General features: G+C 40.3%; 1 protein-coding gene across 1 annotated transcript; it reads right to left on the bottom strand.

Moving 5' to 3' along the window:
- Nucleotides 1-337: 337 nt before the first annotated feature.
- LOC114766402 (junctophilin-3) lies at nucleotides 338-8,875 on the bottom strand. Its single transcript, XM_074933602.1, is given in 15 exon segments — nucleotides 338-1,391; nucleotides 2,615-2,635; nucleotides 2,637-2,711; nucleotides 2,713-2,751; nucleotides 2,753-2,853; nucleotides 2,856-3,042; nucleotides 3,045-3,334; nucleotides 3,337-3,399; nucleotides 3,402-3,537; nucleotides 3,539-3,766; nucleotides 3,768-3,872; nucleotides 3,874-3,893; nucleotides 4,403-4,527; nucleotides 4,836-5,619; nucleotides 7,748-8,875. Coding segments are annotated over 15 exon segments (2,637 nt in total). The 5' UTR covers nucleotides 8,130-8,875; the 3' UTR covers nucleotides 338-1,310.
- Nucleotides 8,876-13,446: the final 4,571 nt, after the last annotated feature.

Genomic DNA, 13,446 nt, shown 5'->3' with positions numbered 1-13,446 from the left:
TTTTTACACTCTTGTCCATGATTGCCTATTGTTGCTGGATAGTGATACAGGCAGAATTCACACAGAGTAACACCAGATGAAAACAGGCTTAACAAACATGCTGTAAAAATCTCTTCAGGCTTGTCAGGATTTTAATAAGCCATTTCTAAAGAAAAATGCTTTTTGTCTAGTTTCAAAAGTTAAAATAATTATTGGGATAGAGACGTTCCATGCCCCAGCTCTCAACCTCAGAATGAAATGTCACACCTATACAAAGCCTGCTTGCTGGGATGATTTTAATTAAAAAAGGCACTCAGCATTTTGTCTTGCAACAGTTTAAAAGATGCTAACTGTAGAGTAATATTTAATAGAAGTATAATTTAAAGCATGGTTTGTAAGGTAACAGTCTCAGTCTTTACAGAACATTAGCCAGAACATTCCACTAGCAGAGTTCTTCTGTTGAGATAGGTGATGGGGAGACTGATGAGGTGGTTTTCTGCTTCCATGGACACAGGGCATCCTCTTTTTCCAAATGTGTGTTTACATACATGCCCAGGAATAGGTGTATGACAGGTCAAGATTCCCTCTGGAACCATTGCTTCTGTGAATTCTGTGTTGACAAATTAGGGCAACTGTTGCGGCAAAATTCCATTCGGAATCAATGTCCTTTTGTCACAAAAAAGACTGGAATTGTACCCTAAATGTCAGATTGTGCTGGAAATGTTTGGTGTTCCCAAGAATTTCAAGAATGGGAAAGCAATTTTCTGCATATCTTGTAAAATATTTGTGTTTTTTTTTGTTCAAGGTGTTGATGCATTCCAATGTAATGAAAAGCCCTTTGCTGACAATAATACAGTCCTGGGCTGGCCTAGCTTTACATGTAGTATGGGCTTTTATGTGATGGAGGAAGCTGTGGGGGTCTTGGCCTGGTCAAAGAAATTTGGTCATTCTGTGCCATCTTCACATTAAATTTGCTAGAATATCTTTGTATAAAAGACCTTCTTACTACCCTACTCTTGGTGCTCTGCAGGCCTGCTTGTCTGTTTCATTTAGAGCACAAACAAAAAGAGGTATAATCCTACTTTTAAAAAACTAAATGTCTGTAGTTATCATTAAAGCTTAAACAATACCTTACATGGGTCTTTATGATGAGCTGAGAAAACTCTTAAATAACACTAAAATAAGTGGAAATACTTAAATTAATCTCTGACAATGTAGCACTTGTAGGGCTTATGTACTTTTCCTGCCTTACGCAAAAAGTGGTTATTAACTGAAATAGTGTCCAGTTTGAGATGGGGATGACTGCATCCTTAAAGAAGCTATGTGGTGCTTTAAATGAAAAAGTGTATGAAGAGGATGGCAACCCCAATATTGAGCAAAATCACCATGACCACTAGGATTGAGTTGGAGCCCTGGAAAAAATAGGAGAAAAACAAAACGTTAATATAATGTATAAACTTGCATTAAATATAATATTTAGGTTCAAATAATTTGAGAAAAAACTTTATTCATGCTTCAGAAAAAACAGAAGTATACTGGTAGTATCAGACTTTTATCAATGCTAAAATAAAATCTGTACCATCCAATATACAGTACTGTGCAAGCTTTAGGTACCTGAGACAGTAAAAAAGTGAGTAAATTATTTTTAAAGCAAGTAACATAATCTCATTCCTAAGTCTTGACCGACCAAAATGATACCAAAATTACATCTTTACATCCTCAAATATTATGCACATACAAAGATAAATACATTTTATTTTGTTCAAGAATCTTGCCAGGAGTCATAAATGTTATTTGTTAATGTACATTTCACATAGAACCTCTTGTAGCACTGTGCCTGTCCATGTCACGTTTAATTAACTGATTAATAAGTTTAAACATCCATTCTTTCCACATATTTACTTGTTTATTCGTAAGTTATTCGTAAGTGCTGTAGTCTAAGGGCACTTTAACACCTTAGTTTGTTTGCGGTGAGTATTGAACTTTGTATCATTTTCTTCTTGGTTTGATTCCCTTTCATACAGGGAAAAATCCAAGTGAATCAAAATGTGTTGCTTCATATAACATTCTCTCTGCAGACGTATTGCTGCAGGAACAACAAAGTAACTACAGAGAGTAGATCTGCTGTTGTGGATTGTGTTTGTGTTTTTGTAGAAGGCCCATGTGATCATGTCTTTGCACTGACAGGAATCTTTGTGATCAATACTTCAGAATGTGATCTATACTTCAAAAGTGATTTGTTCCAGGATGGAATGCTTTAATACCCTTTCCCTGTTCTATCAAATTTACAACTACCATATTTGGCAGCACTGAGCACAAGGTCCTCCATTCCATTGCTTATCTAATGGTATACTAATAGTATATCAAACCTGTAAGAATCTTCCTATAACTTTCAATCTAATAAATCAGAAACTTTAAATCTTTGGTTTGAAATGTGTACATCAGTTTTATTTTACCTTAGTTCTGCTTAGTACTGCTAAGAACAGAGCAATTAATGAGCAATTAATTGAGACATACTGTATGTGATTTTGGGCTATATAAGAAATATATGTTGTTGTTGTTGTTGATGTTACAGATTTTATAGATGGACTGGTCTAATTCTACAGTTAAGAGAAGTGAGGCTAAATGAACTTACTGAGTTAGTTTTAGTCAGGTTTGAAACTGTCCTCTTCACTTTCCAGTTTGATGGGGGGTGACGTGAGAGGTGGGGACAGAGTTACGTCCCTGTGCAAGAGGCCACTCCTCCAGCTCCACCCCTACATTCAGGCTGTCCCAGCATCTGCACTGAGTCCATGGACCCTTCCTTGGCTGAAAGACCCCACTCCTTGGTCTCATGGTTTCTCAGCCTCAGTCTCTAGTAAGCTGTGCCCTGGGAGAGAGTCCTGGGCCAGACTCATATGCTGCTTGGAGGAAGGTTTCTTGAGGCTGGGGTCTCATCTCCAATCGGAAATCCCCTTCGTGCTCATGTATTCGTGTTGGACTCCACTGGTGAGGGCTTTGTGCAGCCCATCCCACTGAAGAACTTTCCAGCTTTTCCTCTATGGGCTTTGAACTCAGACCAAGACAGGCTTGACCAGCACATGATTGGAGATAGGTGGGTTTGGTTTGGAAATGGAGTAGACATTATCCTGATTCTTTCGGGGGTTGTAATTGGAGGAGATGAGGCCTTTTGGTTTGAGTTGTGTGGAGATGTACTCCTTTGGTTTGTGGGTGGAGGAACTATGAGCCTTGTGATTGGGTAGCCTGTGCCCTAAACCTTTGTGATTAGAAAGTATGTGCACCTGTGGCTTGGAAGAGTCATGCTCACAGGACATGTGATTAGATGATAAATGCTCCCATTCCAATGGTTGGTTGAAGAGTATTCCCTTCTGTGATTTGAGGAAGAGTGTTTCCAGCGCTTTTGATTGCTGGACTTGTGCTCCAGGCCTTCTTCTGTGGAGAGTGCTCCATAGGCTTGTGTTTGAATGAGAGATTTTCACGAGACTTGTGACTGGTGTTGGTCTGCTCATGACCGTTCATATGACCAATCTCTGCTTCCTCCAACAGCGAGGGCGTGGTTCGAACGACTGCTTTCACCCTTGCTTCCTCTCCGTGCTGCGTATGCATCTGCAGCCCAGCTGTTCCCTTCGCAGGTCATGCAGTCCACCTCGCGTCCTTCCACCAGCACCTGAATTTCATTCCCTCCTTGCTCATCCACAGGGCTCTGCCGCTTGAAGCAGGGACTTTGCGCATGGTGGGCTGGGGGGCTGAAGGGAGGTGACGAGGGACTGCTTAGCATGGGACTGCGGTTCTGGCGTGGTGGCAGGTGGTGTTGTGTCTGGTGTGCAAAGCTCTGGGCTGTCAGTCCCTGTGGACATCACCTCCACATCCTTGTCTTTCCTGTCTAGACGTTTTCGGCCTCTTGCACTCCAGACCTGAGAGTAAAATTAGAGCTAATTGTTATGTTTATTTAACTTTTTTTTGTTCCAACATAAATGTTAGCATATAAGATAAATTTACGGTTATAAGTAAACTCAAGTAAGAGTCACTAACCCATTAAACAAATATCCAAATATCATAAATGAGGTATGATTGAGTACATATTTCAACTTATAACAAATGCACAGCACTGTATTTTACAAGATATTCATATTAGAATTTTTCATGTTTTGTCTGTTGTTGTCTGGCCTGACAAAAAGCATGCTTGAGATTAGGGCTGTGCAATATGGACAAAAAACATAAATCAAAAACAAAAAACTGATTTCTCTCTTAAAGGTTTTTTTGCAAGAAATGAGTGCGAGATGGCAGCTGGCATCTTTGTCAAGTGTTTGTATTTGTCTTCGGAAGCCGTCTTTTTGCGATCGCGATCAATTACACAGCACTACTTGAGATTTATTTCAAGAAAAGGCAGGGTGGTATCTTCTTGTGAGCTGGGTGGACATACCATTTCCATAGTGGTTAAATGATGGTGAAAGCTCTTTGGCAATGACCCTGGCCAGGCGACATTCTTCCAGAGCTCTCTGTGCAACCCCTTCAGCAGCCTCCGCCTTGCCTCTGGCGTGGCTCATCCTAGGACAGAACACAGGGATAGGTAGTGGAAGTAATTCGGTTTGCATTGGTTCATCAGAATCAGAATTTAAAAAATGTATTAATCCCGAAGGAAATCGCTTTCCTTGCCATTTTCTTTTTTCTTTCCTTTTTCCCATGCATTGGTATATGCATATGTACATGTAAATCAGTCAAGGGACAGCATGGAAATTTTTTTATAAATAATGGCATATGTATTAATAGATTAAGTTACAATTCTACAATGTAATCACATTTAGACAACATTTTGGAAATATGCCTAAGGCACAGTGGCTCCAAAGTGCTTATACCTGGAGAGCGCAATCTCAGCTTTCTGCTTTGCAATCTCTGCTGCCGTCTCAGCTGCCTCCATGGCCCGATCCACCTTCTCCCGGATCTTGCTGGCACGAAGTGGAATAAGGTTCTTCCTTTTGCCACTCACCAGCACGTTCTGCTTGTACTTCCCTTCCTCCTTGGTGCCATCAGGAAAGGTGGTACAGCCATAGCCATGGCGCTTGTTAGCAAGCCACTCCCCCTCATAGCACAGACCATCCGACCGGCGGCTCACACCCCAGCCTGTTCGCCAGTCATTCCTCCACTCCCCAGCATAGGTCTCAGTGACTGTGGCGTCAACACTGTTTCCACCCAGGGGCTCCACTTCACCCAGGCTGGTGTTGGAGTTAATGTCAGAGGCAGCGGAGCTAACGGTGCTCATGCCAGCTTCACTGCAGAAGGAGCTCTGCTTGCTGAGCTGACTGGCCAGTGAGCTCTTGGATTCAGAGCGCCGCAGCTTTAAACCGCTGAGGATGGACTGACGAAATCTCCCCTTACGTTTGCGCTGCCGGTCGTTGTCACTGTAAGCTGTCAGTACAAAGCCACCTCGCCCCACCAGGCTTCCCGCTGTCACAGCTGGACCACCGTTCCCAGTGACAACACCAGCATCATCCACAGATGGTCCCTCACTGTGCTCAGAGCGCAAGGAGTTGATAGAGATGCCCAGAGGGGACAGGATGATGGCAGCCATGCCGTATGGCACACTCTGCCGTACCCCATATCCATGCCGCATGCCCCCTAACCACTGACCCTGGAACATTCCTGAAAGAAGAGGACATGGCAAAATGATGCACATTGTTGTGTACACCTATATAAACCATACAAGGCCTAAATCAATAACAACTTCACAGTTAATATCAGACTTCATTAAAGTAGTAACTTAAATTAAACTAATTTCATGTGTTATGTCTTTTGCTTTAGTCACTAAACTCTTTTTCTGTTAAACTACATTGTCACAAAATTACTAAATAAATATGAATAAAGCAGAAGCTGAGAAATACTAAATATAAAAGAAAAAAAATCTACTTTCAGGTTACAGAAAATGCCTTTTCCTGGTTCATCTCACATGGAGAACAATATGACAATTCTTTTTTTGTTTTATTTATTTATTTTTTCTGTGCTTTTAACTATGCACCGGACATTATGAAATTAATCAAAAGTGTCATGGTTTCATGGCATTGAGTGCAAATACAAAAATTATTATTCTTAAAAGTCCAGATGAAAAAAAACACAATGGATGTTATATATAATAATGAAATAATAATTGTATAATGCACAGCATTAAAAAAAAGCCCAGTTCTTAACATAAATAACAGAATTTCTTTCTGTGCTTTAAAATAAAATTAAGTACATCTCTTTTGTACATTAGACTAAGCATGTAGATCTACAATAATCAGAACAAAAACATATACACTACTACTGCTACTACTGCTAAGAGTACAATAAAAAAAAATTCAACATTCTTAATTAGATTATTTCAATGTTGATACATAAAACACACACATCGAAACCTTGAAACCCTTAAAATAAATCGTCCGATTAGTACAAATCTAAAGTGTAATTTTCACAGAAAGAGGACTTAGAGGTCTGAATGAACTTGAACATATTTTTTCCAAACTTTTTTTTTCTGAATGAAATGGGTCAAAGCAAGCAGCCTTTGTGAGTCATGTGGATTTGTTATCTGTGATGTCACCAAGACACAGTTTTGGAGGTATTGTGAATGTTGTAAATGGGAGAAGCTGAAGTCAGTGCACCTTGATGGTGATTAAGTCATGCTGTATTAGTGCCTTAATATTATGGCTGTTTTGTTTTTCAATCACGAATGCGTAAAAAATCCCTTCACTTGAAAAAATAATTGTACTTAATTTTCTAAGATGGTGTTGGTGAGTACCACCATCTGACTGTATGTGAGAACACAGACAGCTCTCACCTTCAAAATAAATTGACAGAAAATGCAACTCCAGATTAATGCCAGTAATGGCTATTCTTACATCAGGTACTACAGTCATAGTCTTTAAATGTTCATTACACATGTAGATTTATTGCTTATGTGCAGTATGTACCAGGGTATGGACTACCATTGAAAGGAAAAGGGGCAGAAAGTCAAGTAAAGATCCCAAAACTCTTTTTACATACAATAATAATGTATTATTAGCTCTTTAATTCCCATAAGTGTATATGAGTTTCCAAATGTTAATTGCGCTTGTAACATTGAGGCATTAAGTGACAGTTACTCTAGTTCCATGACAAAAATTTTGAAAAAAATGGATTTAACTAAAATTATTTTTCATGGTCCTACATTTAAGTCGTTCTTGTGAATTGACTAAACATCAGACTTAAATTCAGTTCTTCAACATATTCTGCTGTGATGTTGTTCTGCTCTCTGTCCATGGATGTTGCAGGTTCTATATTTTATTTTAATTTTTTATGGGAACAAAAGAGCTGTCCAAGGTCCTGAACTGCTGCCCAGCGTTGTTATGTATCCATGCTACTGCAGGAAAACAGATTTATAATATCACAGACATCAATAATTATCGCATTTCATGGCTGCTTACCAAGGGTGATGGGTTAAATGCAGAGGACACATTGTGTCATTGTGTGCACTGTTTGCTGTTTCACAATCACTTTACTTTTACTTTTATATTTATGCATCCCTCTTCTACGTGCGTTTAAATACTGATATCTGTACTTGTCACACTGTGGAATGATATGTAATCATTAATGAATGCTTGCAAAATTAATAAATCAATAAAATCGATGTTACCTGTGGGAAAAAAGTAATCTTTGGTATTTTAAGACTTGTCACAATTTACTGTGTGTCACTGACAGGTATGAATTTTATAAAAGTTATGTCAAAATGTTTGAAACAATGTTGGATTGGTATCCTCACCTCCATCAGAGTAGGTCTCAGTGCCATACCCATCTTGAAGACCATTGTTCCAGGTCCCCTCGTACCGAGCTCCACTGCTTGTGCTCTCCAACTGGCCATAGCGGCCCTTGAAACCCTGTGTCCACTCGCCCCTGTATTCCCAGCGGCCCTTGCTCTCCACTCCAATGCCATGGCGCTTGCCTTGAGCCCATGTGCCCTGGTAACTGTTGCCACTGGGCCAGGTGTACATGCCCAGCACCTCAAAGCCATGGCTCCATGCTCCAGCATATTCCCCCTGGCCCTGAGGCCCGGTGCAGACCCCCCGCCCATGGGCCTTGCCCAGCTCCCACCCTCCACAGTACGACCCCCCATCATCAAAGTCAAACCTGCCTCCAGTGGACATGCATGAAACAGCTTTTGACAAATCCTTAGAATGTCAGGGAAACCAAAATGTGGTGTGATAGAACAGCAAGGTCTTTTCAGTCTACAATTAATAAAAACAATATGAACTCCTCAACACATGTTCTTCCTGGAGTCAGAAAGATACTTCAGCCAGATGGCCTGCTTCCCATAGCCATGCAGATTCGCAAAAAGCTTCCTCTCCCTCCTGGATCTGGAGTCACTCAGTTGTCTTCCGTGTTCTCGCCCAAGAGATTTGGAGGCAAACAAAGCCTGTTTTTTTCCACACGGCAGTAGCAGCACTACCACCGATGCACTCAATCAGATATCACAGCCTCCCCCTCCAACATGCTGCACCGGCACACAAAAATGGAGAGATGCTAAAAGAGGAACAGCAATGTGCTGGGAGTGAGGAGTTCTCTCTGTAAAGCATGCAAAGACAGCGACATCTTGGCCTTGTGTGGAACACAAACCTTTCAGAAACTGATCTGGAACACTGTTCCTTCCATTTTTTCCCCTCCTCCCTCCCTTCCTCCCTCCTTCTGGAGTTCCTGCTGTGATGTGGAGGTGAAGCTGTTTTCCTGGATGATCCTGTAGCTGGCCGAAGGAAATCACAAGCAATCCTTTTTGTCGGTTGCAGCAGTTTTATCCTGTTAGCAAATGTGTCTCATATTTCTTGTGCATTTACCCCATATCCTACTGTTGGCATGATGGCTCAGTGCTTCTCTAGGCGGACTGTTCCACCCCAACCAGCACCCCTCCCCCATACATCCTCTCTCCTCTTAAAGAGATAGAAACAGAGATTGAGTGCAGCTTGTGTGTGAGTGTTGTGTCACATCTCTGTGCACGCTGTCATGGTGGCTGCACTAATGTGGAAAATACTACTTACCCTTTGTGTTTTAACTTTTGTTCCTGACGTCGCTCCAGGGGGACTGTCCCTGTGACTACTGATTGTAAGTCGCTCTGGATAAGGGCGTCTGATAAATGATGTAAATGTATATGTAAATGTAAGACACACGCCTTCGCCTTTATTCCTCCTTTGTTTGGGCCCATGTGCCTGTTTTTGTTTGTATTGTAATAAAATGCTGGCCTTTATAAAATGTCCAGTTTCTGTGCTTTCGTCCCCTACACACCCCAAGACATGACAGGTTGATAGATTACTTTAATATTTATGTTTATCCAGTGTTTATTTTTTTTTAGTGTGTCTAATTTGTCTTAAATCTAAAAACACCCATAACAAGATAATAATAATATTCTTTGGTTGTGTCCCTGAGGTGTCCACCCAAGAATTGCTTTTAACTTTTTATTTTTGAAATGTAGGTATATATGTAAGTAAATCTGACAGGAATCTCATTATCCACAGTGTTCCAAATGACTATTCCATACTTCATGTGACTGAAGTATGATGAGGCATTAACACCGTGTAATGTAAGTACACCTACACTAAAAAAGTTGTTGCTTTGCTAAACTGTTGCTGTTGTTTAATGAGTTTTTTTCTGGTAAATGTAAAAAAAAAAATTATTTGTTCTTTAAAACTAAGTTGTGTATTTTTTGCTTATGAATTAATTGTAAATTGGTACTTTTATTCACAGGTGTGACAGATTACTTGAGCCAGTATTTAAAATTTGACAAGATGCAGTTTCAAAAAGTGACTGCAGTATTAACCAATGAACACTTTAATGAAAGGGAAAAAGAAAATAATTACAAACATACGTATTCTGTACAAACATAGAAGATGGAATGTTGCAGATTATCTCTGGACCTGGTGCTTCACTGGCTTGGTCAATCATGTTTTTCATATTGCAGCACAAAATGTTCAGGAATACCTTTATACCTCTACTCCCTCTTCACCCATGACTGCCGACCTATGTATGGATCAAACTCCATTATTAAGTTTGCAGATGACACCACGGTGATAGGTCTCATCGACAACAACGATGAGACTGCCTACAGGGAGGAGGTCCAGCATCTGGCCACTTGGTGCACAGAAAATAACCTTCTCCTAAACACCACCAAGACCAAGGAGCTCATTGTGGACTTCAGGAGGGAGAGAAGAGGCTCGCATGATCCCATCCACATCAATGGGATGACTGTGCAGCCTGTTACATCCTTCAAGTTCCTGGGGACCCACATCTCAGAGGACCTGTCCTGGAGCATTAACACCTCCAGCCTGGTCAAGAAGGCTCACCAGCGCCTCTTCTTCTTGAGAACATTAAAAAAGAACAAGCTACCCACTACCATCCTGTTGAACTTTTACCGCTCTACAATAGAGAGCATCCTTACCAGCTGTCTCACAGTGTGGTATGGAAGCTGAACTGTTGCTGAGCGTAAGGCGATGCAGCGGGTGGTGAAAACTGCCCAGCGCATCACAGGGACTCCACTTCCATCCATTGAGGAAATCCAGAGGAAGCACTGTCTGCGTCGAGCTCACAGTATTCTTAAGGACTCCTCCCACCCGGCCCACGAACTGTTCTCTCTCCTGCCTTCAGGCAGACGGTTCAGGCTACCACGGACAAGAACCAGCAGACTTAGGAACAGCTTTTTTCCCAGAGCTGTTTCCTTGCTGAACTCCTCTGCCCCCCCCCATACACTCCTGATAATCACTGCACTGTACTATCACTTTGTACTGCACATATCACTTTATGTATAGCACATATCACTTTATGTATATATATATAACTTATTTGAACTGTATCCTGCACTTGCTGCTTATTGCACTTCTGGTTAGACCTAAACTACATTCGTTGCCCTGTACTTGTACATGTGTAATGACAATAAAGTTGAATCTAATCTAATCTAATCTAATCTGCAAGAACACAGGTAAAATATTTTAGTTTAAAAATTTACTTATGAGTAATATACACAGTGGATTGTTAACCCCCTTGAAAGTCACAATAACTATGCATGAAAAACGATTTGTTCACATTTTTTTAATCATTCAGTAAAAAAGTGAAATTTACTTTACTTTACTTAGCAGACACTTTTATCCATAGCGACTTACAAGAGGAAGACACCAGCAATTCTCATTCGGTTTCTATAGATTTTGAGTTACAAAACTAAGAGCCCTGATAAGGCCTAACTTGTCAGGAATAGAACACGCTAGAGAACTGTTAAGTGCTAGACTAAATGTTTTAGATTTTATAATGGTCTCAGGATGCTTCACTTTTGGCACAAAACAGGATTGATGGTAGTGTTCACCTTTTCTTCTCTGGACAATAATTTTTCCAGATGCCCCAAACAACTGCAAAGGGGCTTCATCTAAGAAAATGACTTTACCCCAGTCCTCAGCAGTCCAATCTCCGTACTTTTTGTACAGCGCATGTGCATGTGTTAGTGTTAGACTCGTCTGAAATACTTTTTAAACAAGTGGGTTTTCAACTGTTTCTTAAAGGTGGTAGTAGTCTCAGCTAGTCAAATGGAGCAGGGCAAGTCGTTCGGGAGTCGATTGGGATCGGAAACCCCATGAAGAGGGTATTTTTAGTCTCATTTCATTTGCAGATCTGAGAGGGCATGCAGGAGTGTAGCTAGCTAGAACTACAGTGAACTACAGTGACAATGTATTTCCAAAGTTAAAAGTTTTGTAGATATTTCTAGGGGCAGTGGTGGCCTAGAAGCTAAGAAAACGAACCCGTAATCAGAAGGTTGCTGGTTTGAATCCCAAACTGCCAAGGTGTTACTGAGGTGCCACTGAGCAAAGCACCGTCCCCACTCACTGCTCCCCGGGCACCTTTCATGGCTGTCCACTGCTCACCAAGGGTGATGGGTTAAAAGCAAAGGACATATTTCGTTGTGTGCACCTTTAGAAGCTCCAAGTTTAAGCAAATTAATATTTAATATCGCAACCATGACAATTATTTGACTATCCTATTCCGTACCCACTTAATCCAAGCAGGGATCGCAGAATACACCACAGTCATCAATTAACCTATTGTACATGCTTTTGAGTGGTGGGAGAAAAACTATACCATGCTTATGCATCTTTGAGACTGGGTTTCTTGTCAGTTCTGAGAAGGGTTTGGCTGCAGATCGACTGAGATGCCAGAGGTTTACTGTGTTGTCAGTTGCTTTCTTCCTGTTTATTTATGATGATGGCAATGTTCGCAACTTTAAAACATTTTAATACTATTAATTGCGTTACATTCTTGATTAATGATTTTGAGTTTTAATAAGTTGCCTCTGATTAAAGAAGGGCTTCTCAAAATTTGTAATGCCAATTTAAGTCAAATTTATTTGTAATGTAATGTTAATTGGAATGTAATGTTTATGGGAAATAAATAAATGTAAGGAGAGGAATGTCTGACCGCTAGATAGTTATGTTTCTGAGACAGTGAACTCAATTTTTTTTATAAATTTGCAGCAACAATGCTCTATAATATCTGAAATTTTACTTATGTTGCAACATAGAATTCAGCTGACCTGTGTGAATTTTTTGATTCTCTATGTTGTCTGTGTATCAACATCATTACAAATTCTGCATGTACAGTACAGGCCAAAAGTTTGGAGACACCTTCTCATTCAATGTGTTTTCTTTATTTTCATAACCATTTACATTGGTAGATTTTCACTGAAGGCATCAAAACTATGAATGAACACCTTATGCAATTTTATAACATATTATATATGACAAGCATTACACAAGAACCAGCTTCATGTATTAGTCCTAAATTACATACAACTTTGTAAAGTTACAACAGGTATAAAGCCAATTAAGCACAGAATCTATCCAGCATATATGTGGACAGGGCAGTTTAGGATGATAGATACTGCAAAGGCTGATTTTATAATATCTAGTATATACAGAGTAAAGTTATGTGTATACAAATCATATCTGTCAGTCAACTTCTGGGCCAAATCCTGACTTCATAATCAGTGTTTAATGATTGACCACAAGTTCTCAATTGGATTAAGGTCCGGGGAGCTTCCTAGCCATGGATCCAACATTTCAACCTTTTGTTCCTCAAGCCATTTAGCCATCTCTTTGGCCTTATGGCACGGCGCTCCATCATGCTAGAAAAGGCTTTGTTCTTCACCAAACTGTTCTTGGATGTTTTGGTACTTTATTCATTAATGTGTTCTTAGGCAAAATTGTGAGTGAGCCAACTCCCTTGGATTAGAAGAAGCCGCATACATGAATAGTCTCAGGATGCTTCACTTTTGGCACAAAACAGGATTGATGGTAGTGTTCACCTTTTCTTTTCTGGACAATAATTTTTCCAGATGCCCCAAACAACTGCAAAGGGGCTTCATCTAAGAAAATGACTTTCCTGAGTCCTCAGCAGTCCAATCTCTGTACTTTTTGCAAAATATCTGTCTGTCCTTGA

The sequence above is a fragment of the Denticeps clupeoides genome, chromosome 16 (genome assembly GCF_900700375.1).
Source record: "Denticeps clupeoides chromosome 16, fDenClu1.1, whole genome shotgun sequence".
Taxonomy (NCBI): domain Eukaryota; kingdom Metazoa; phylum Chordata; class Actinopteri; order Clupeiformes; family Denticipitidae; genus Denticeps; species Denticeps clupeoides.
The sequence above is the reverse complement of the archived record's forward strand: the minus strand, read 5'-3'. Positions and strand labels throughout refer to the sequence as shown.